We start from the raw sequence: 21,807 nt of genomic DNA on the forward strand, positions 1-21,807 counted from the left end.
AAAATCTGCCATGTAGCGTTTTTATGATGCCTTCAGACAACATCTGTATTATCTAAATCCTGGTTCCATATGTTTTTCAGCTTGATGATGTAAACAGAATGAGACTTATTCTAACATTTTTGTTGCTCTTCAGCCCTGCTAATATTGCAATATCTTTTTAGCTGAAGGCAAATGTGTTTTTCTCTTTGCACTTTTAAATCTTATCTTGTTTACCCTTTAAATAAGAGCATTGCTAAAGAAGTATGCTACTATTATTATTAGCATTATTATTATTAATATGATTATTATTTGCTTTTCCAGTACAAGAAATCTCCGTATTGTTGGAAATTTCCCGATAGAATTCATATATTTTGCATTTAAAGATACATTATTCAAAATAATTGTGATACAGGACTTTTATAATATAGACGAAAGACATTAAACTGTTTTTTGTTTTTTACTAATCATTTAATTTATTTTAATTGATTTTTGTCTAATAAGAACAAAAAAGAAGCTAATTATAAGGAGACGAGACTGGACATTATTGGACGAGCCCTTGCAGGAAGCAACGTCATTTTTGTCTTCAATTAGCAAATTACCTGCCCAAGGTGAAGGGCTCGTGCAGGTGAGGCGTGGAGGTAAATGGCGGCTCTCGACGTGGATGGCACGTTTCACCATAACAACAATATAGAAGCGGTCTTTTCTTTAAATAAAGTTGCACTTACCAGTTATTATTGATAATCTACGATGTCAGAAAAAACGCCTTTATTACACTACCGACTGACCACTAGCGGCGAGCCGTCTGATGGATCTAAACGCACCGGGGTCAGAGGAGGGGTACACCCCGGACGATCCAAGGATAGGGCGGCTCAGAAGCTCGGGGTGCTGTTTGGAGTTGTCATTCCAACTTTACTGTCCATGTTCAGCGTTGTTGTGTTCTTGCGGATTGGTGAGTATCAGCAGGAGATCTTAAAAAGACTGAAAAATAAAGTCTCTACCTCAACAAAAATTAGTCCTGACACGTGTTCAGTGGATTATTTGTAGCCAGATAAGTGGTTTTCAATCATTCATGTCCGACTTCAGAATATGGAGATATTTTACTCCCCACACCCATTTCTTCCATCAGTTATGGACAATTAAAAATGAGTTGAACTTAATACTGACGATTAGTTCACTAATATCAGCGGTTAACTCTTATTTCCTCATTTTTCTCTGGACATCAATGCCTCACCTGTGCTATGGCCCTCTGAGGATCCACGGGTGCAAACTAGGGAATTAATTTGGTTTGGTTCTTGGCTTGTTCTCCTTTAGAAACTTTATAAAACAAAAAAACTCCCATAAAGTTGTTTTATGAAACAACTTTCATAAAGTTGTTTTATGAAACAACTTTATAAAATACCAAACGCCTCTAGGGGTTTAAACCTGTGGCATTTCACTAAAATAGCCTGGGCCTCAAGATTTTATAGGTCATCCAACTAATCTTCTAGATGGTGTTTTTAATAGATATTCAGGGGAGATGTGGGCTGATTAAACTTAACCTTGTGCTAATGGTCATACCCTTCTTGTCTCGCCTGCTCATTCATCTGCTTTTACAAATGCCTGGACCATTTTTTAAAGCAGCTGTCTGAAGACCTGTGTGTATTATTATGATATATGATACACCTTTTATACAAAACAAGAAAACACAAATGTTTTTGAAATGTTTGAAAAACTTGTTCGAAACAAAAAATGACTGAATAGGAAATCAATTGAGCATAACATTTCACCGCAAACTATTTTTTTCTGTAATGCAAGAAAATAACTGTAATTTGGCAACTTAATTTTTAAAAAGTGCTTTACTATTTTCTACTTTCTAAAGGTAATTTGAAACTTCATGGAGAACAATAATTATTTAATTTTAGTGTTTAAAATATTTCCATTAAATAGCTTGTGTAAACTGGTGGATTAACCATTACAGAAACGTAAAAGCTGATTTTGGTCATTACCAATATTGTTAACGTGGGGCAGCTGTGGCATAAACCTTAAACTGGGTTGTCTACTAAGTTTAAGCACTTTAAGTGATTACATTTATTAAATGCTTTCCACAGACATATAGTCATAAAGCGCTGTTCAACAAAATAAGATACAAAAAGAAAAATCGTAGTAAATAATCAAAAATGACAATAAATAACAAAACCATATTTTAAAAACAAAAAACAGGTAAAAAGCAGATCCTAAAAACAGAGAGGTTAAACACAGTCAGCTAAACGTAGCTGGAGTGGGAGACTATTCCCAGTCCCCCTAACTACTAAATTCAGAGCTTGTTAGCAAATCCTGCAAAAAGCAAGAATTTGAGATAGGTAGTCTGGACCATAGCGCTTTGTATGGTGTTAAGGTTAGTATGACTACTTTAACTCAAATTCTGAAATCAAGTGGAAGTAGGTGGAAAGTAAAACAGGAATAATCTGGGCTTGCTTACTGAAACATGTTAGAAGTCTGGCTGCAGCGTTTTGTATTATTTGGATGAGTTAAAAAAAAGGTAAATCGGGAAATGCAGTAATCTAGTCCCAGTGACACAAATGCAGCTGAAGTGATTATGGCTCACTATTCAAAGATCTACATGCCTGTTGAATCTGAGTAGACTTCAGGCCTCCACTCTGCACTGCACACTCACTGTTTGAGGAAAATTGTGCTTACATGTGTAGAAAATAGGCTGATACTGAAGCTGTGCAGTCAGGCTCTGATAGTTATCACGTCAGCCTGTAAAACAGTCCAACCCGTACTTATGAATCAGGGCGCTGAGTTTGGAGAAGTTACTACTGCAAGCTGTCCTCATGAGCATTCAAACTGCAGCAAATGTTTGATATTTCTCTTGTCTGAAAGATTTTAAACTTGTTTCAATCATTGTTTTTTTTTTAAATGTGATGCTAAAAGGTTTAAAGTGATAAAGAAATGGATGTTCAGTGAAAGATGTGCTGTTACATGCTTATTACAGGATTTGTTGTGGGCCAAGCAGGGCTGTACCATTGTATTGCCATGTTCCTGGTGGCCTACTTCATCATCACAATGACTGTGCTCTCCGTCTGTGCAATCTCCACCAATGGGGCTCTAGATGCTGGAGGTGCCTACTGTATCCTTTTATTGCTTAGAAAGGGGAGTGGCCTTTCAAATCACACCTTGTTTATGAATTCATTAACACACTTATTTTTTCCCTCTGATTTGCTTTATTGCTGTATATCCTCTAGCTGCACAGGTGTCTCCTTTGTTTCTTTTCAGGTCTTTAGCTGCCTCTTAAAGGGGAATTATTGAGACCAAGCTTTGCCGTTTTATATTTAAGAATCTGGCTGCAGTCAAAGGTCTTCTCTTGACTTTGATTGAGAATGTCTTGAGGTTATGTAAGGGAAGACGTGAAGGAGATGTCATTCAAATTCAGGAAAAGATAGCGTGGTGCTAAGAGAATGCAGCCACACTAGGCTGCTTAATTGTGCGATGGCAGCAAGTTGTCTTTCCTTTTAAAGTGTGTCTTAGCTTTGGTCCATGTGTACTTTCATACAGGCTAGATAAAAGATGGTTAAAATTCAAATAAAAAAGACACCAGTGTCAAAAGTAAATCAGTATTATTCCTTTGAGCTCTGCTGCTCACCTATTGGCCCACTCATTTTTTTTTTTTTTTTATTCTAAATGAAGAGATGATCCCTTGTAAGTCCTTCCCATAATGCATGATAATCCTAAAGCCTGCAAATAATTCATAAATTAGGTTTTAACTGATGCAATGGCTTACCTTTAAATATTAAATTGTCTCAAACTTTGTATGCTTACTAACCTCTTTATTAGGTACACCTGTCCAACTGCTTACGACAGCAAATAACTGTCCTGCCAATTACTTGGCAGTAACTTAACATGGTTCAGACAACCTGCTGAAGTTTAAAGCAAGCATCAGAATGGGGAACAAAATAGATTTAAGTGAGTTTGAATGTTGCATGTGTGTTGGTGACAGACAGGCTGGTCTGAGTATTCAAAAACCTGCTGCTGGGATTTTTTTATTTTATTTTTATTTTTTTTTAACACAACCATCTCTAAGGTTTACGGAGGACAAAAAGAACGCAAGATCAGAAAGCGGCAACAATTTGCACAGCCTCACTAAAACTGGACAATCGAAGACTATTTAAATAAGTCCTGGGATGCAATAAAAAAAATACATCCTTATTAACACGATCAGTTCCAGCAGTCGTAGACCATTAGCTCTTTCTCTTTTCTTGCAATGATGGTCCACTGTATTCTTTCTCAGGAGATTAGAAGTGAAGCATTGAAAAAACTTTCATTCTAATTTAGAGCATTCATCCATGTTCATGACACTTGAACACTTTAGGTAATTTCAGTCCTTTAAGACGCCCCAGGGGAAAACTATTCCACTGCCATCCTCAAGTCAGAAATTCCTCAACTTGGACCACCAGACATGATCAGCCGAGCCCTGGGTCCAGAGTTTGGTGGCAGCATTGGGATCATGTTTTTCCTTGCCAACATTTGCAGTAGTGCTCTCTACATTTTGGGTTTGGTCGAGGCTATTACATCTACCTTCGGGGTCCCAGAAGGTGAAGTCCATTGGGACAATATGGGACATGTAGATGTGTTGGCTTGTTTATGCACTAACTCTGTTTTACTGTCACTCAGAGGGTGCTGCAGCTGCTGCAGGTCACCATCACGTGCTGCCATCAGGATACTGGTGGTCTCTGCTTTATGGCACCGCCCTGCTTTTCCTGTGTTTCATTGTGTGTCTGGTGAGATTGGAGTTTTTCATTGCCCTTCTTTTAGATATATTCTAAGATTATTGAGATATTTACTGTATTGTATGAGAGTTAAACAAATAAAGATTTAGAACTGAGGAATTTGAATGTTTTAAATCAACAATAATTACTATTCCAAATTTATTTTTTAAACTATTTTCTTTTAATATTTATATCTGAATTTTTGATTCATGCATAGAAACAATGTATAGATATTTAAGTGGAGTAACTTTACCAGCTTATGATTACAGGTGGGAGCCCACATCTATGCAAAAGCCACCTTCATTATCTTCATCGTAGTCATGACGGTCCTGGCTTCGATCTTCATTAGTTTCTTCATTGTGGGGCCCACCGTGGTGACTCTGCCACATACGTCTGCAGTGAATACCACCAGCATGAGCACTGCCAATTATACAGGCTTCAGGCTGCACACGCTGGAGGGAAACCTGTTCTGTAAGCATTGGACATGTCATCAGATGTGTTGATTGGCTTTTATTTAGTTTTTGCTTTGTAAGGAGACAGAAAAATGCAATAACAGATCCAGTTTTCCAATAACGCTTTGAATTAGTAAAAAATGCTGACATTTACATTCAAACATCCTTTTTGTTTGTATAAATGACACAGTCGAGCCTCCTGTTACTCTCTCTAGCCGCCTACACGGTGGACTACACCACTGGTGCCATGATGAGTTTTACCAGAGTGTTTGCGGTCATGTTCAACGGCTGCACTGGAATCATGGCAGGGTCCAACATGTCAGGTAAAACTTCATTAAAAAAGATAAGGGAAAGCAGTGGTGCCTTTCTCTAGCTGTATGTCACTTCAGGAATGATGAAAGCAACAAGTTTAACATGCTGCGTGTTATAATTCTCGCAAAAGCCATAAAAGAAAGTCCTGTCAGAGGATCCAGAGGCCACCGAGTAAAAACCTGTAGTTATTAATATCAAATAAAGTACAATGATTTTGTTTTTAAAATTTACCACTTTTTTTTTTTAAAGCTGCTGTGGTGTGTAGAAGTATTTTCCTCCTTCCTAATTTCTTTTTTTCATTTTATCACACAGATCATCAAATTAAGTTATTCATCAAATAACTTGTTACATTACCACATAGACCCATGCAGATTTGAATAGCATTTTTTCTCTTAATAAAGGAAATAATTTAAACATTTAAACTGCATTTTGTATTTACTCTGGTTATTTTTGTCTATTAAATTCTGTTTAAAATAAAACATGCAAATGTGACTCGCATGCAAAGAAATCGGTGAGGGGAAAAATACTTTTTCACAGCACTGTATTTACCAGCAACTGTTGACAGCCTGAAAGGAAAAATGGAAAAAATATGCTGTGAGAGTGTACATAACAAGCTGTAGGTAATCGCCTGCTTGCAGAGCAAAATAATGGGTTGACTAACGCATCTCTAGAACTGCAGGTTTTCCTTGGATCCAGGCACAGATTCGGCACGCCGTGTATAATGTGGGAAGGGTCTGAGTTTAATCTTACTATGTGTAAATGTGTTCAACATGGATGCTGATTTATTTTTCCTTCTTCAGGTGATCTGAAAAACCCTGGCTATTCCATCCCGAGAGGAACTCTTGCCGCTGTTCTTACAACTTTCATCACATATAATGTGCTGAGTCTGCTGGCGGCATGGTCCTGTGACCGGTTAGACACACAACACACACAGACACGCTGAAACAAGTATAAACAACTAGTCTCGTTTAAGATGTTGACAGTCACTGCTTTCAGAGTCGGATCTGTGAAAACAAAACAGTGTGTGTGTGTTAAAAAGGAGTTTTTCCTTCACACTGTCACCAAGTGCTTGCTCACAGGAGGTCGTCTGATTGTTTCTTTCTAATGTTATAGCATCCTTACCTTACAATATAAAGCACCTTGAGGTGACTGTTGTTGTGAATTAGAACTATATAATTAAAATTTAATAAACTTTTTAGACTTTACAACTAGTTTCACATGTCAAATTTTCCCAATTTCTCCTAGTTATCTTCTCCAAAGAGACTACAGCTTCCTGGGGGACATTAATATATTGCCACCCATGGTCACAGTTGGCATTTACTCCTCGGCCCTGTCTGCAGCAATGAGTAACCTTATTGGAGCCTCCAGGGTGCTGTACGCCCTGTCCAAAGACGACCTGTTTGGTGAGATTCTTGAGCATGCGTTTTGCTGTCTGATGATTGTAATTTGGATTTCTTGTTGTCTCTAACATTAACAATTTCCTGTAAGAAACCATCAGATGTGGATGCTAACCTTTCCTGTAATAAAAAGGAGTTCATTACTAATGATCAGGGCTGAAGTGTTGATCTGGATTATATAAAAGCATATCCAATTCATCTGGTCTTCTATAGCTGAGTCGACATTTTAATATTCAGCCATCTGCTGAGCTGGGTCTCCATCTCAAATGTGAGAAATTGTCACTTGTTATTAATTTCATCATGTGTCATTTTCCAAGTGGAGACATGTTAATCTGGAAAGCTTCGTTTGACAACAGATGGCACGCGGTGTTGACTTTCTCAGAAGGAAAAAAAATCCTCGTGTGGTGACTCAGTTATTTATTGGATTTGGGACGATGAGCGAAACAGACAGAGAGACTTTGCTTTTGTTAGTTGTCTAAATCTCTGCAGGTGGTGTTCTGGCTCTGGCAAGGAAAACCTCTCAAAGTGGAAACCCCTGGGTCTCAGTGCTTGTCTCTTGGTTGCTTGTGCAGGTAGGATATCAGTATCACATCATATGTTACATCAAATTGCATTTTCCTCTGTGCTTGAAGTTTAGATAGTCTCACCTTGAAAGCAGATATCTCATTAGCTCATAGGCCAGCTTACACTGATCGTTTACACATACCCAGTAATCTAGGATACAGCAACCAATTCAAAATACCTGATGAAAATAGATGAATGGTAAATGGCAGACACATCATCCTCCAATTCTTCTTGGTTATACTATGAAGTTCTTCCAAACACCTCAGTTCAGCATGACACACAGGTTTTCTTTCTGCAGTCTGTCCTCTTCAGTCAGTTTCTTGAGAGTCAGAGATGGTCCGCCCCACTACCTCTTAACATCTGTGTCCCACAGCGAGGCAGCCCCAGTCGTCTCATGTTAAAGCATCACATGGCCATCCTGAGGGAGTCAGTGATTGCGGGTGACACTCAAGATCTTCAGTAGGTGATGGGGCTCCTCCTGGAAACATTTAGGATGGCACGAAAAGACTGCTGGGTGGCAGATGTGGCTAATAACCTCTTCGTAGGACATGCTCGTTAACTACTAACTGAAAACACTGCAGAGTTCATTCACATCACCACAGACGGCAGCCTGTCTTGCAGCCTGATCATCACTTTGAAAACTAGTTTTTGAGATCTCTGGCAAGAAAACTGAAGAAAATTTCATATAAAGGTGCAGGAAGACCCAACACTTGGAAAATACTGCTTTTTAAAACTTCTCTCCACTGATGTTGATGTTGAGGTCTGTCAGGTATAGTCCGTGTACTAACAAGAGGAAACCTCACCCTTCTTGAAGACTGCAGATGCCATCACCCTTTCTTACAACCACCTTCTGCTCAAACTAGTACATCAATATGATCAACATTGGCCCATATTCTGACAACGCAGAGTCCTGGAAGAGGCCACGGCCCCTGTAAGGAAGTCATGCTTTATTGCCTTGAAGATCAGTTGTAATATATTGTTGAAGACCCTGCTGGAGTACAGAGTTTCCCCCCAACAGTCAGTCAGTGCAGTCAGGTAATGTAAACCAACACCTCAGCTCCTGAACTAACCCCAGAGTGAGAAATGGGCATATTGACCATCAACTCTGGTGTCCTTCAGGGAAATCCACTTGCACCTTTAAAGTTATATCATTACACTCGACACGCTTTGCAGGACTGATTGCCCCACTCAGAGAAGGTTCCCAGCATGCAGCTGTTATCCTTCAGAACCTCGATTTTGCAGATAACATCTGCCTTCTTGAAGACACGATTGAAGTTGCAAAATAATTTCTGCACAGACCCAAAAGTGCTACTCAGTCTATACCTTAACACTTTTAAGACCAATGTCATGCACATCAGTGGACCAGCTTATTGCCCATTCGCCAAGTATGGCTCTGCCATCAGACATGTAGACGCCCTCAAATGCATGAACATGTTTACAGTGGCAACTGTGAATAGGTGAAGCTTGGGGAGCTTCTTGCAGCTTTGCCAAGGTGCAGAAGGCTCAGATTCAAAAGTTAACCAGACTTAGTGTCAAAGTCACGTTTTGAAGGGATCTTGTTCTCTTGGTCTGAATTATGGACCCTGAATAAAATTTGAGGAAACTAGTGAAAAAGCCAGTAATAGCATATTAAGAAAAGTAATTTTAAAAATAAAAGAAAATCTTTCCTCTTCCACCCTGTCTTCTGTTTCTAATACAGGTGGGAAAAAAATAAATTAGGATGTGTGTAGTGATGCTGCATCAGCACTGACGTCACACACTGTTTGCTAAAGGTGCAGTGCTGTCTGCAGATGATTGTAAATGAAAGCTTAAAGCTGGAGCAGAGGAAGAAAAATCAAGAGCAGACAACAAACTGATAGCTCATTTAACTTTGCTCATTCTTCAGCCGCTGCTCAGCGATGCAAAAAGACTTTGAGCATCATTGTGCTCAGCTTCAGATTTTCGCTCATTTGTCGAGTGAAGAGGACTCACAGCTTGAAAGGTTTTGGCAGGGAGACGGAGCTGAATGTTGTCAAACTAATAAGTGAATTCTTTCAGTACCATGCTGCTTAGCTTCAGCTCATTAGCTAGAGTGAAAGGATTTTTGTATTTTAAATTTTTTTAGCTGTTTAAATTTGTGGTGTCGAGGCAGCCGGGGGTTCACAGCTATCATAGTCGACGTATGGTGAGTTTTATTGTTGCAAACATTGTTCTGTTGCATTTTAGTGACGCGTGTCAAAGCCTGTTCACTTGGTATCATTTGACTGGGTATTTTTCTGGACTAAAACAGAAGAATTTTTGGTCTCAATGGCATATCAGTTTGAGATTTTCTACTAAAGCCACTCTTAATTTTCACTAAAACCTGTTTTTTTTTTTTGTTTTGTTTTGTTTTTTCCCCAATCGCCTCCACTAGATGGTGCTATTTGCAGGTAAATTGAACACCATTGCTGGTATTGTAGCCATCTTCTTCTTGTTGGTGTATGCTGCTGTGAACCTGGCCTGTTTGGCTCTTGAATGGGCTTCTGCACCAAACTTCAGGTACAGTGCAGCATAAGGCAGTGGCTCACCTTTCTGCTTTAGATTTTATTTGCACAGTTAAAACCAAAATGGAACATTTTCATTCCATGTTCTTTCATTTTTGTTTATTTTTTTTATTTTATTTAGACCCTCGTTTCGTTTCTTTACATGGCACACCTGCACTCTGGGCATCCTCGGCTGCCTGGTCATGATATTTTTGATCAATGCAATTTATGCATTTGCCAGCATAGCCTTTATGCTGCTGCTCTTGCTGCTTATCCATTACCTGGGGCCCATCAGCAACTGGGGCTACATCAGCCAGGCCCTCATCTTCCACCAGGTGCATAAACAGTGTTTTTCACTCACATGAATCACAAATGTGATATAAATATGCATGAATCACTTATTTCTAATTATTATTTCCTACTCTTTTCCGTAATTACCAAGGTGCGTAAGTACTTGTTGATGTTGGATGTGCGAAAGGACCATGTTAAGTTCTGGAGGCCCCAGGTGCTTCTGATGGTTGCAAACCCTCGCAGCTGTACAGGCCTCATGACTTTCATTAATGATCTGAAGAAGAGCGGCCTCTATGTGCTTGGACACGTAAAGCTGGGTTTGCTGGGTAAGAAATATGTACGCTGGAGCCCGATCTAGTGGATTATTGAGTACTTTAGGTCTTAGAGGGGGATATTTGTACCTCAGTGATAGTCTCTGATGAAAAGAGCTGTTATTTCAGAGTGTAAATCAGTTTTAATGAATCCTAATGTTAACGAGATTTCAGTGAGAGGGAAAAGTGTTAAAACAGAAGTTTGCTTGTTTTCCTTATGAAAGTCTGATTTTTGTTATAGTGTGTGTGCCTCTGTGTGTGTGCGCAGACGAGCTGCCCTCTGATCCTTTGCAGAGTCGATATGACTCCTGGCTCTGTTTAGTGGATCATCTGAAAATCAAAGCGTTTGTCAACCTGACCCTGGCTGACTCTGTCCGACACGGCGTTCAGAATTTGCTTTTCATCTCAGGCTTTGGTAGGTGGCTTTACCTTTACTGTTGTAGGATTAGGTCATGTCTGTCACTGAGCAGTAGTTACGGCAGCATTTCCAAAATAATACATAATTTTATCATTCATATTTTTCTTATTCAAAGCACAGTTGATACAAGTCTTTGATTCTAGGTGGAATGAGGCCCAACACCCTTGTCTTGGGTTTCTATGATGACTGCACTCCTCAAGACCACCTCCAAGGTCATATTCTCCTGTCTACAGGCCATAGCTTTGATACGGTCAGCTCAACCAAAGTCCCTGGAGAGCAACGCTCTCCCTTCTTTCCCAGTCTGCGGGGTGCTGAGGACCCCAAAGACCTCCAGGAAGAGGAATACGTGTCTGTGATTGCTGATGCTGTAAAAATGGGAAAGAATGTGACTCTGGCTCGATGTTTCGACCAGTTCAACCGGGACAGAGTCTTAGGGTCAGGAAGAAAGATCAGAGGTGTGGCCGGGCCATTCATTGATGTGTGGCCTATGAATCTTCTTCAGCCGGACAGCCATGGTTATGTTGGCATCTGCTCATTGTTTCTTCTCCAGCTGGCTTGCGTGCTTCACGATTCCCGTGCCTGGAACCAGGCGAGACTCCGACTCTTCTTGTGCATGGAGGCTGGCTATAGTCTGCAAGAAAAGGAGGAAGCAAAGCTCCAGGGTATGCTTAGGGATCTAAGGATCTCAGCTCAGGTGCAGATGGTGGCTTGGGATGAGGTGGTGGCGCTGCACTGGCAGAGACAAAGAGAAAGGGCCGAACAGAATGAGGAAGATGAGAGAGAAGACTGTAACCAGACATATCCCAATAATGCCTCTCAACTTACAGATGAGTACATCTGTGCCGTCAATGATATGATTTGCCGTCATGGTGTCCCTCAGCCAGCTGTGCGTTTCTTGTATTTGCCACACCCCCCAGCTGATAGAAGCCGTTACCGTGCCTACCTGCATCAGGTGGACCTGTTGAGTCGAAACCTTGGACCGACATTGCTTGTTCACGGAGTCACTCCTGTGGTTACGACTGACATCTAGAATTTTACTAACTCTTAGTCATCAACTAGCAGAATCTAGCATCGTTCATGGACGGGGCTGTGCCTGTTGCCTCCTGATTTATTAACATGATGTTAGAGCCGTCAATCACAGTATCACAAACGATAAAAACACTGATGCTGCAAATCTCAGTTTTAAACTTTAATCAAACATGAATGTTACACACACACCTATTCCTCCCACTAATACACCAACAAACATGAATGCTTTAGGGAGCTGAGGCTATCCCTTTGAAACTGAGATTAGGCCATAGTGGCATTAAGAAAATTAATCTGCACTTTCTTGCGTGAGAGGAGATGATTGTATTAGTAGAAAGCTGATTAGATATTGATGTATTAGATTCTCATTTATTTGCTAAAATGTTGCTGCCACAGTTGGGTGTCATCTTGCTATTGTGTGCTTTAAATTTTGCACAGATTTATAGAAAAATAAATGATTGTATTGCCTGAATGGCCTGTTTGTAGTTAATAATTGTTAGCTACTTGTGTTTTACAAAAAAGTTACACTTGAGTGTTTCCTGTTGAACCTGCAGAGGGCGATATTTGCCTAGCAAACTGCCCACAATCACAGCAATACAAGTAAGAATTTACAAGGCTCTTAGTGCACCACAGTGGTGCAATTACCATGTAATTCAATGTGTACTACATAGATTGATCTGCTCATTCAGAACTCTCCACGTGGTCAGTCTGTTTATGATCGGCTCTCTTGCCAAAATAAAGAATGCAGTTCCCAGAAAAATGTCTGAAAACTTTTCAGGGCTGACAGGATCTCCTTCTGAGTCGTAATTATGGACCAAGTCAGTCTAACTAAACTAGTAATAGAGTCCTATGTGTTCCAAATTAAACTTGGAGTCAAGTGTTTTCATTATTATTTTGGATATGACTTCTAGGAGGATTATGTTTGCTGTATACAAACACCAAAGCACCATTGGTTTAGCACTGAGGGAGCTAAAATTAAATCAAGAAATGTTAGGGGAGAATGTCAGGGCGCTATGCCACAGGCTGGGTCATGCAACATGACATTGACCTGGGGTGCACAATTAAATGAACAGATGGTTTAAAGAAAAAGAAAACTATTTTGGTCTATAACCACCTTGAGATGCTGTGGTGTGAGCTGAGGAAGGCTGGAAAATCAAGAAATCCCCCAAATACTCATTGTGCACTTCTTATCAGCATCTCCAGGAAATGATGCTGTTGCTAGAGAAGTTTCTTTGAACTACTAAATTCAAGACTTCACTTAGTTTTTCCAGCCTGAGCTGTGAGTGATTACTGAAGACGATCATTAAAGACATGACTGTTTTATCCAGTCAGACTGTGTTGTACTATAATTATTTTATAATGGGATTTTTACTTGTAGTGCAACTTTTTGCCCCTCGGAATAAATCCAGTGTGCAGATGTTGTATCTTTAAGTGTTTTTATGCCACAGGATAGTTTTAAAATAAGAATATGATGTAGATTATTTGATAACAAGGCAAGGCAAACTCATCTGTTGCTTTAAAAGATAATTAAAATACAGTGAAGATTTTCTGAATGACACTATTGTTTGGCACATGTATGCAGTGGTGGGTAAGGCGGTGCATACTGAATAGGAGCCAGCGGCATGTCGCATTTAGAGAAATTCTAATGGGTTTACAGCAGAAAACAACACCCACCTACACATTACTGTCAAACAGTATGTGGGAGGGAATTTGTTCACAGATGGCAGCAGATCCAAGGACACTGAGGCACCTTTTTTCTCCACTTTTCTAATGAGTGCAATTCCTTAGAAGTCACAAAGAAGCAAGAGTGCACCAGCAAACGGTGACTCCTGTGATCTGACAGTGTGGGCGCACATCGAGTGTGGCCCATCTTTTATATTTAAGGTTTTAAGCTGAAGGTCAGACTCGCTTCAGCGCGGCTGGGAGAACTGCTGGTGCAGTAAAAGTGTAATAAAAACACTTCCAGGCTGTGATACTTCTAAATACAGATTGCTGTAGTCCATGAACAAAAAAGTAAGAAAGTGCTGTTGTTCTGACATAGTGTGAAATACTGGGTATGAATACATTTTTTAGAGCTTGTAACAGCTTAATCTTGAGCTCCAAACACTCGCAGATATCTGAGTGTTTAAGTAAAGATGCTTGATTAGGTAGAATCCAAGCTATATTAGTGACTAAAATAACAAATATTATTGCTTAAATTATAAATTGCTTAAAATACAAAGGAGTACAACACAAACCTATGCTGTTTGTTCTTGTCTGTGATTGATTTAATGATGTTGGGATTGGTCTACAGCAGGGGTGGAGAACTCCAGGCCTCAAGGGCCGGTGTCCTGCAGGTTTTAGATATCACTCTGGGCCAACACACCTGAATCAAATGATTAGTTCATTACCAGGCCTCTGGAAAACTTCCAGACATGTTGAGGATGTAATTTAGCCATTTAAATCAGCTGTGTTGTCAAGGACACATCTAAAACCTGCAGGACACCGACCCTTGAAGCCTGGAGTTCTCCACCCCTGGTCTACAGGCTTCTGGTGCAGTAAATCTTTCCATTTTAGGCCTGTTAGCCTTGCTTACGGTAGAACATTACAATGTTTGACAGTTAGGTGTGAAATATTACTAAATTAAAGGCTAGAAATCTTAAAAATCTATATATATTTTTAGGATTATAAATCTACACACATTTCCTTGACACATCATTGGACCCACTGCTGTCCAAAATGACAAATAAGAGCCAGTCAGGGGTTATAAGAAAAGCAAAGAAAAATGCTCCTAATATAACAATTATGTTTACTGACTGGTTTTTCAGAAATGAAAACATCTTCTAGTATCCACCCGTGAACCTAAATCTTTCCAAACAATCAGACTCGTCTCTCTGTGTGTGATTCCTGGTCCAGTCTCCAGGAGCAGTGAATGAGATGAGCAGCCACAAAAAGAACAGCCGGTTTCTTGAATGTAATTACAAAAAAGCCAGGTTAAATACATACAGAGTCTAACTCTCTACTTAGCTGCTCTTTTAAACATGCAGAGTAATTGTATGCACAGCTTGATTTGAGTGGGGAACAAGTCCAATGGGCATTGGCAGTCAGGGAGAGGACAGAGGAGGAGATGACAAAAAGACTACTGGAGGTCTCATTGCTGGGCAAGGATTTAAACACAGCAGTTAAATGGAGAGAAATCACACTCAGAGGATTAGTCAGAATGAAAGACAAATACTGAGGGCCCCACTTCAGCACCAAACAGCTGTGTATCCACCCAGTGTCACCAACTTTGCTCCACTTTCAAAATGTTAATGAGCACCTGATCTCAGTCATTCGAGCTGACCGGAGAGCTGCAAAGCTTATAAAGAGTTTATAAAGCGATAACGTGAATAATGAGCAGAAACGAGTTCAGTTTATTGCTGCGGTCTTCCACAACAGTCCCAGTCCCTCAGTGTGGCTCCCATGGGGAAAATGAATTGCCCACCAGTTTGGCATGACACTGAGCTGGCTGATGCAATTTGCCAACAGCAGATTTAGTGATTGTGGGCAACAGCTATAATGCATCTTGTGACGAAAAGACGGTGCCAACTGTTGCATACGTCACATTTGCTGCAGAGCTGCATATCTTTCATATAAGTGTATCGACACCCGCCTACACCTCACTGACAAACTGCGTGTGGGAGGGAGCGCGTTCACAGGCGGAGGCAGCCTGGGCTCTGAGCACTATAAGGGGATGCCACGTTTACAGTCATAAAAGTAACTCGGAGTGTTCAACTATTTTGGACTGGATACAACGTGCAGTAGTCTTATGTGCCTCCTACAAGGAGAAGACTTTTTGCTTTTAGCGCGTATTTCTCGTGCAGCACTGGGGACTGGTTTGAGGGGGATTCCTTCATGCCCACAGGTTGACTCACTTCCGACTGACCAGCTGTAGAATGGAGAAGTGCTGATATATGAAAAGTATAAAGAAGGATCAGTAATGAAAGAAAAAAAAACTGGACCTGCCTTTAGTCTTTAATTAGTGTACAAAAAACAAAATATTATAGACAGTTTGAGAGAAGGGGAAAGATTAATGCCCTCCTGACAAAAAGTTTAAATTAGGTCCAAAACCTTACATATAATTCAGGTGGTCAAATCAATTTTTAACCTCCAACTTCACATAAATGGTATAAGAAACATCAGAGAAGCAGATTGTAGATATGTTGTAGATATGGCAGCAAAAATGGTAATGACTAAAAATAGTTAAGCTGCTCATATGTTGCTGCTGGGATGACGATATCTTTGCTAAATTTCTGTTCAGAAATCTGTTGGCTTGGATTTGAGATGATCGGTCTGCTTGTCTTCCTGTTGGCTCGATTCCCTACTTTATGCCAGCCCAAAAGTTTGTATGCTGTTTCTACAGCCATAAGTAGCGTTCCATAGGATGTATTGTATAAATGATAAGTGAAAGCAAATCAAATGCTTCTGTATATCGTCCTCTACAAGCAGTATGACACCAATTTTTGATTCTTTTACTTTGTCTTTGAACAACAGTCTGTGACAAAGAACGGCAAATTTGCAAACTGCCATTAACATACAAAGAGCAGTCTGGGAAATTAAGTATATTTCATGTATAAATTCACATGCCATTTCAGTAGGCACACCTTGCTAGTACTGGGTTTGACCACCCTTTTCTTTCAGAGCTGCATTAATTCATTGTTTCACAGTTTCAATAAGGTGCTGGAAACAGTCCTCAGAGATTTTGTTCCATATTAACGTGATTGCATCACACAGTTGCTGTAGATTTATCAGCTGCACATCCATGATCCAAATCTCCTGTTCCACAACATCCGAAAGGTGCTGTATTGGTCTGTGATCTGGTGACTGTTTCTGTGTCACGCTCAAGAAACCAGACTGAGGTCATTTGAACTTTGGGACGTGCTGGAAGCAGCAATTAGAAAATGTATACACTGTTGTTGTAAAAGTATAGACATGGACAGCAGCATTACTCGCATAGGCTGTGGTGCTTAAATGATGCTCATTTGGAACTAAGGGGCCCAAAGTGTGCCAACACAATATCCCCTATGAAGAAGGCATTTCCACTCAGCTAATTCACTGGATAATTTTTGTTTTTCTGATCACTCTCTGTAAACCCTAGAGATGACTGTGTGGGAAAATCCCAGTAGATCAGCAGTATTCACTCAGAGCAACCCGTCTGGCACCAACAACGATGCCATGTTTATCATCTTTCTTTCACATTCTGATGCTTGGTTTGAATTTCAGCAGGTCATCTTGACCATGTCTCCATGCCTAAATGGAGTAAATTGCTGCCATGTGATTGACTCATCGGATATTTACTTGAAAGAGCAGTTGAATGGGTGTACCTAATGAAGTGGCAGTGGGTGTAATTCACCAGCGTTCTAGGCATTTAAGCAGTACTCCATACTCTTTAAACAGCTGATGGATGACGGTGTGTTTTTGTCACAACTGTCCTCACGTGTCTTCAAGCATTGTGGTATTATCAAATCTTTTCTGAATTTCCTTCTCTGACATCTCCTCTGTAGTCTTGTCATTATTAAACCTCTGAAAAGACACATCTATAAGTTCTGATTAACCATCAGCTGCATTTTCTTAAAGTATGAGGACCACTCAAGTGAAAAATAGTGTGAGTGGGAGCTGGCCGCATAGTGCTGCCAATATATGTACGCTGATGTAAAATTTTCCCACATCATCTGCCTCTACTCTCTGGATCTGCACTAGTGACGTAGTTCAAACTGCTGTTACTGTGGAAATAGCTCCACTTCATGTGAGAGTGGGCGGACTGGGAGGATATGTCGACAGATTAGCCCTGTGGAAGTGTACGATTCTTTCTCCTCCTGCTGCCACAGCATCCATAGGCCTAGTTCAGGTTGAGATTTTACTAGAATCTTTCTTGCCAAAGAAATACTTGATCTTAAAAGTTTCACTTCCTGGTTAAATACATGTTAATAAATAATCAATTCCTAGCATATTATTTACTTTGTAACTGTGGGATAAACAGAAGAAGGCTTTATGAGTTTGTTCTGTCAGTTAAATAGACAGATTTTTGTCAAATGTGGTCATGACTTAAAGGAGTAAGTGACTCATTTTAGATGCATTTGTGTCTCCATTTACTGCCCTACATTAAGCAAATATAACTGTTATCAATTGAGACCACAGCAGGACCTTGGGCACAGTGTCAATAAAAATACTGATAGCTTTGGTGTATGTTTGCTTTCAACGTATTCACTGCTTTTACTTGATAGTCGTTTAGTGTATCACATTGCTTTATTCTTTGCACACAGGTGGCTAAACTGGGGCACTTGGCCGAACCTGATGCAGCTTTGCCTGAATAAACTTTCCTTCATGAAGGTTATAATGTCCATTTTTAACCCTCTTGGAGAACTGGTCTAATTTCAGATTTAAATTTAAGGTGCTGCTGAAGTGTGTTCTGCTGAGCTGTCTTTGGACTGTAGTAAGAAGCATATGGAGAAACTCCACACAGGCACAGTGGAAACATGGAAATGTCATAAAGAGATGTCTTAGCTAAAGTTTGAACCAGGAACCTTTTTGATGTGAGGCGGCAGTGCTCACCAAAATGAACACAAAGTTTAGGAAGCATGATTTTGGAAATAATAAAAAAAGAAAATAACAACCTTCTTGAAAGGCAATTGTGTCAGTGAGGTGTCCCTAATAAATTGACAACCCAATTTCAATTGCCACATAAATGTTTAGCATATGCTCAACATTAATACATACATACATACATACATACATAAATAAAACTCTTCACCCTCAGTAAACACAAAATAACAATTTTATTTAACATGCAAGTCAAATATTTAAAATCAAAGGTTAATTAATTCAAACAATTCATTATTAAGGTAAATGTGCTCAGTATAAACTGAATGTATACCAATCAAGGAAGTTTCAGTTGACCAGATTTAATCAAATTTAGCATTTTATGTTGTGTTTATGTAACAAAATAACCTGCTTAAATTTACAGTCTGTGTGTTTTCCAGCATCATGGAGCACCAGGACATGGTGCTCCGTGTCATCATGGAGGCACAAATGACACCACAGAGGCTCGGAGATCTGCAAAATAATATCTCAGACCGGAAAACTACCCAGATCTTAATGGGACCAAGGATCAGGGGTTAATCACTGAACTGTGATCAGCTTGGAGCATTGATATGGCAGGAATGGATCTCCACAGAGAACTACAGGGGTTACAAAGAAGAGTCAGCACTGTAAATCCTGACTCTTTGCATATACTTGATTTATTTACCAATAAAAGTCTTTGAAATTTAAAAAACAAAACATGACCTCGGGTCTCAGCATCTTCCACAGGCTCAGCTAGAAGTCTATTAGTCACTTTTGACTGTAGGAGCTCAGGAAGTTGCCACTGTCAGACTTCATTTCTTGACTTTATCAGGATTCCTTTAGATCACTTTATGTAATAGAATATTATCACATGCCTACAACAGTAACTTGTATGATCCTAAATGACTCACTGTTTGCCTTGAGTGATTCTGATGGTCATGCAGTGGCTGTCTCACACCACCCCCACATAGCGGGGATGCCCTTGTTTTTATGGAGGCCTTGACAGCAGCGTGGACCGATGGGCTGATTTGCGTCAGTCTCACTCTTTTACATCCAGGGACCAAACAAGGGAGCTGCCTATGTTGCATCATGATGTCTCATAATGTTTGTCAGCCATCAGCGGTTTACATGGGTATTACTAATCCCAGTTCAGTGAAATATTAGGATGTCTGCGTCACTGATTGCGTAGCAGTGGATTAGTAGGTTTACGTTTTGGAGATTTGTAGCAGTGGCACTGGAAGCACTTTAATCATCCATCCATCCATCCATCCATCCATCCATCCACCCATCCATCTTCTTCCATTTTCCTAATGCAGGGTTGTGGGGAGTCTATCTGAGTTTTCACAGGGTTACTTTACTTTACTTTTTGTTACTTTCAATCTTTAGTTTCTACTGTATGGATTAAATGGAAAGACTTTCTCTCTGAATAGCTTCTTTCTTCGTAAATATAAATCTACCTTCTGTCTTTTTACATTCGTCATGCACGAATGTGTGAATGAAAGAGGATGTGACTGGAGTCTGGGTGTCATCTTTGTTTTTGGGAGGTTGCACATGTCTGGCACGCCCGCTTTCTCACCTTTTCACATTGCCCTGGCTCAGCCTTCTGCACGGCACAACGCACCCGGCACAAGTCAAATCTGACTAATTCTTTCTGCCATCTGGTGCTCTCTTCCTTATATGGAAACAGTTTTTCTGTGTAAGCACAGACAGATGATCTGTGGACCCAGATAATGGTGAACTGAATGATACGGGAAGTTAGACCACAACTATTTTGATTTGGTTTCAGTAAAAGTTTAGAAGTAAACCGCAAAACACTTTTATGTGCTCTATTGGCTTTTATTTAAAGGGTTTACACCAGGCTGGCTCATTTGGAAACGTGTGCACCACGCAATCATTTTACAAATCTTGAAATCAATGATGTCCAACAATCATAGATGTTCAAAACCTTCTTGATTGTATTTGTGAATACAAAACAACATAACTTTCAGATTTTAAATTGTGACGGGATGAGATCTTCTACAGTGCTTCCTTATTTATACCATATGCTATCACCGACTTGGTGCCTCACACTACGTCTCTGAATCAGTGATCAGAGGTCAGAGGAATAGTGCATGAGGTACAGAGTTTGTTAACCGGTGGGATTCTTAGCACAAGCACTCAACAGTGAAGCTGCAGGAGCAGAGGCAGTGAAGGTGGATGGGTTTAAATACTTGGGGCCAACCATTTAAAACACCAGACAGCACAGAAGAGAGGTGAACAAGAGAGTGGAGTGGGTGGAGATGAGTGTCAGGGGAGATTTGTTTACAACCTGCTATGATGTATGGTTTGGAGATAGTGGCACTGATAAAAAGACAGGTGGCAGAATTTGAAGATGCTCAGATTTTTATTGGGAGTCAGGGGGACTCAGTCATTTTGAGACAAAGTTATATGGTTTGGACATGAGCAGAGGGGGGGGTAGTGGATACACAGGACACGTTATGGAGCTGCCAGGCAAGTGAAAAAAAGGATGACAAAAGAGGAGGTTCATGGATACTGTGAAGGACGACATGCAGAGTGTTAGTGTGACAGAAGTGGATGCTAGGGAAAGGGTGAGATGCCACGGGGCAGATCATCCTCTGTGGCGACCCCTAGAGGGAGCAGCTGATAAAGGCACAATATGACTTTGTATTGCATTTTACCTGCCACAGTGAATGCACGTATGATCAGTGGCCTTCTTGCTTAAATTGTACTACAAAAGGAATATGAGGGAGGGCTGCATGGTAGCTTTATGGTTAGCGACTCTGTGTGAAAAAATGAGTAGCACGTGTCGCCCTCTGTCTGTGTGGGCTTCCTCCAGCTGCTTCTGTTTCCAGAAGTGCAGGCCAGATGGAGACTACAGACCACTTGTAGGTGTGTGTAATGTGTCTGTCTGTCTTCATGCTGAGGTTAGCTGAGATATGCTCCAGCCTCTTTCACATGATGAGATGTTCAGTGTAGGATGAGAGCTAGCTTCACATAAATCAGTTGGATTAGTTCACTGAAACATAATCGGTTGTTAATATCACACAGAGGAGCAAACTGTAGAAAAATAAACTGGCTGTACATAAATATGGGCCATATGCCACATACTCTACTCTCATGGCAAGCATACTGCAAAATGAATAATGTGTAAGTAACAATAAATGCGGGTAAATTCATGCAACCTATTTTGAGATCTCAGTATTAATCACAGAGCTGTTTGATACACCCACAG

The 21,807-nt window shown here is 40.2% G+C and overlaps 1 protein-coding gene across 1 annotated transcript; it reads left to right on the plus strand.

Annotated features, from left to right (window-relative positions):
- Positions 1 to 726: 726 nt before the first annotated feature.
- On the plus strand, positions 727 to 12,000 carry LOC134617358 (solute carrier family 12 member 9-like). Its single transcript, XM_063462572.1, has 14 exons — positions 727 to 928; positions 2,954 to 3,088; positions 4,413 to 4,550; positions 4,630 to 4,736; positions 4,994 to 5,195; positions 5,392 to 5,499; positions 6,289 to 6,400; positions 6,734 to 6,891; positions 7,375 to 7,457; positions 9,842 to 9,966; positions 10,093 to 10,285; positions 10,393 to 10,567; positions 10,821 to 10,967; positions 11,114 to 12,000. The coding sequence occupies exons 1-14, from the start codon at positions 727 to 729 to the stop codon at positions 11,998 to 12,000; spliced, it is 2,772 nt and encodes a 923-aa protein (XP_063318642.1).
- Positions 12,001 to 21,807: the final 9,807 nt, after the last annotated feature.

The sequence above is a fragment of the Pelmatolapia mariae genome, linkage group LG18 (assembly GCF_036321145.2).
Source record: "Pelmatolapia mariae isolate MD_Pm_ZW linkage group LG18, Pm_UMD_F_2, whole genome shotgun sequence".
Classification (NCBI taxonomy): domain Eukaryota; kingdom Metazoa; phylum Chordata; class Actinopteri; order Cichliformes; family Cichlidae; genus Pelmatolapia; species Pelmatolapia mariae.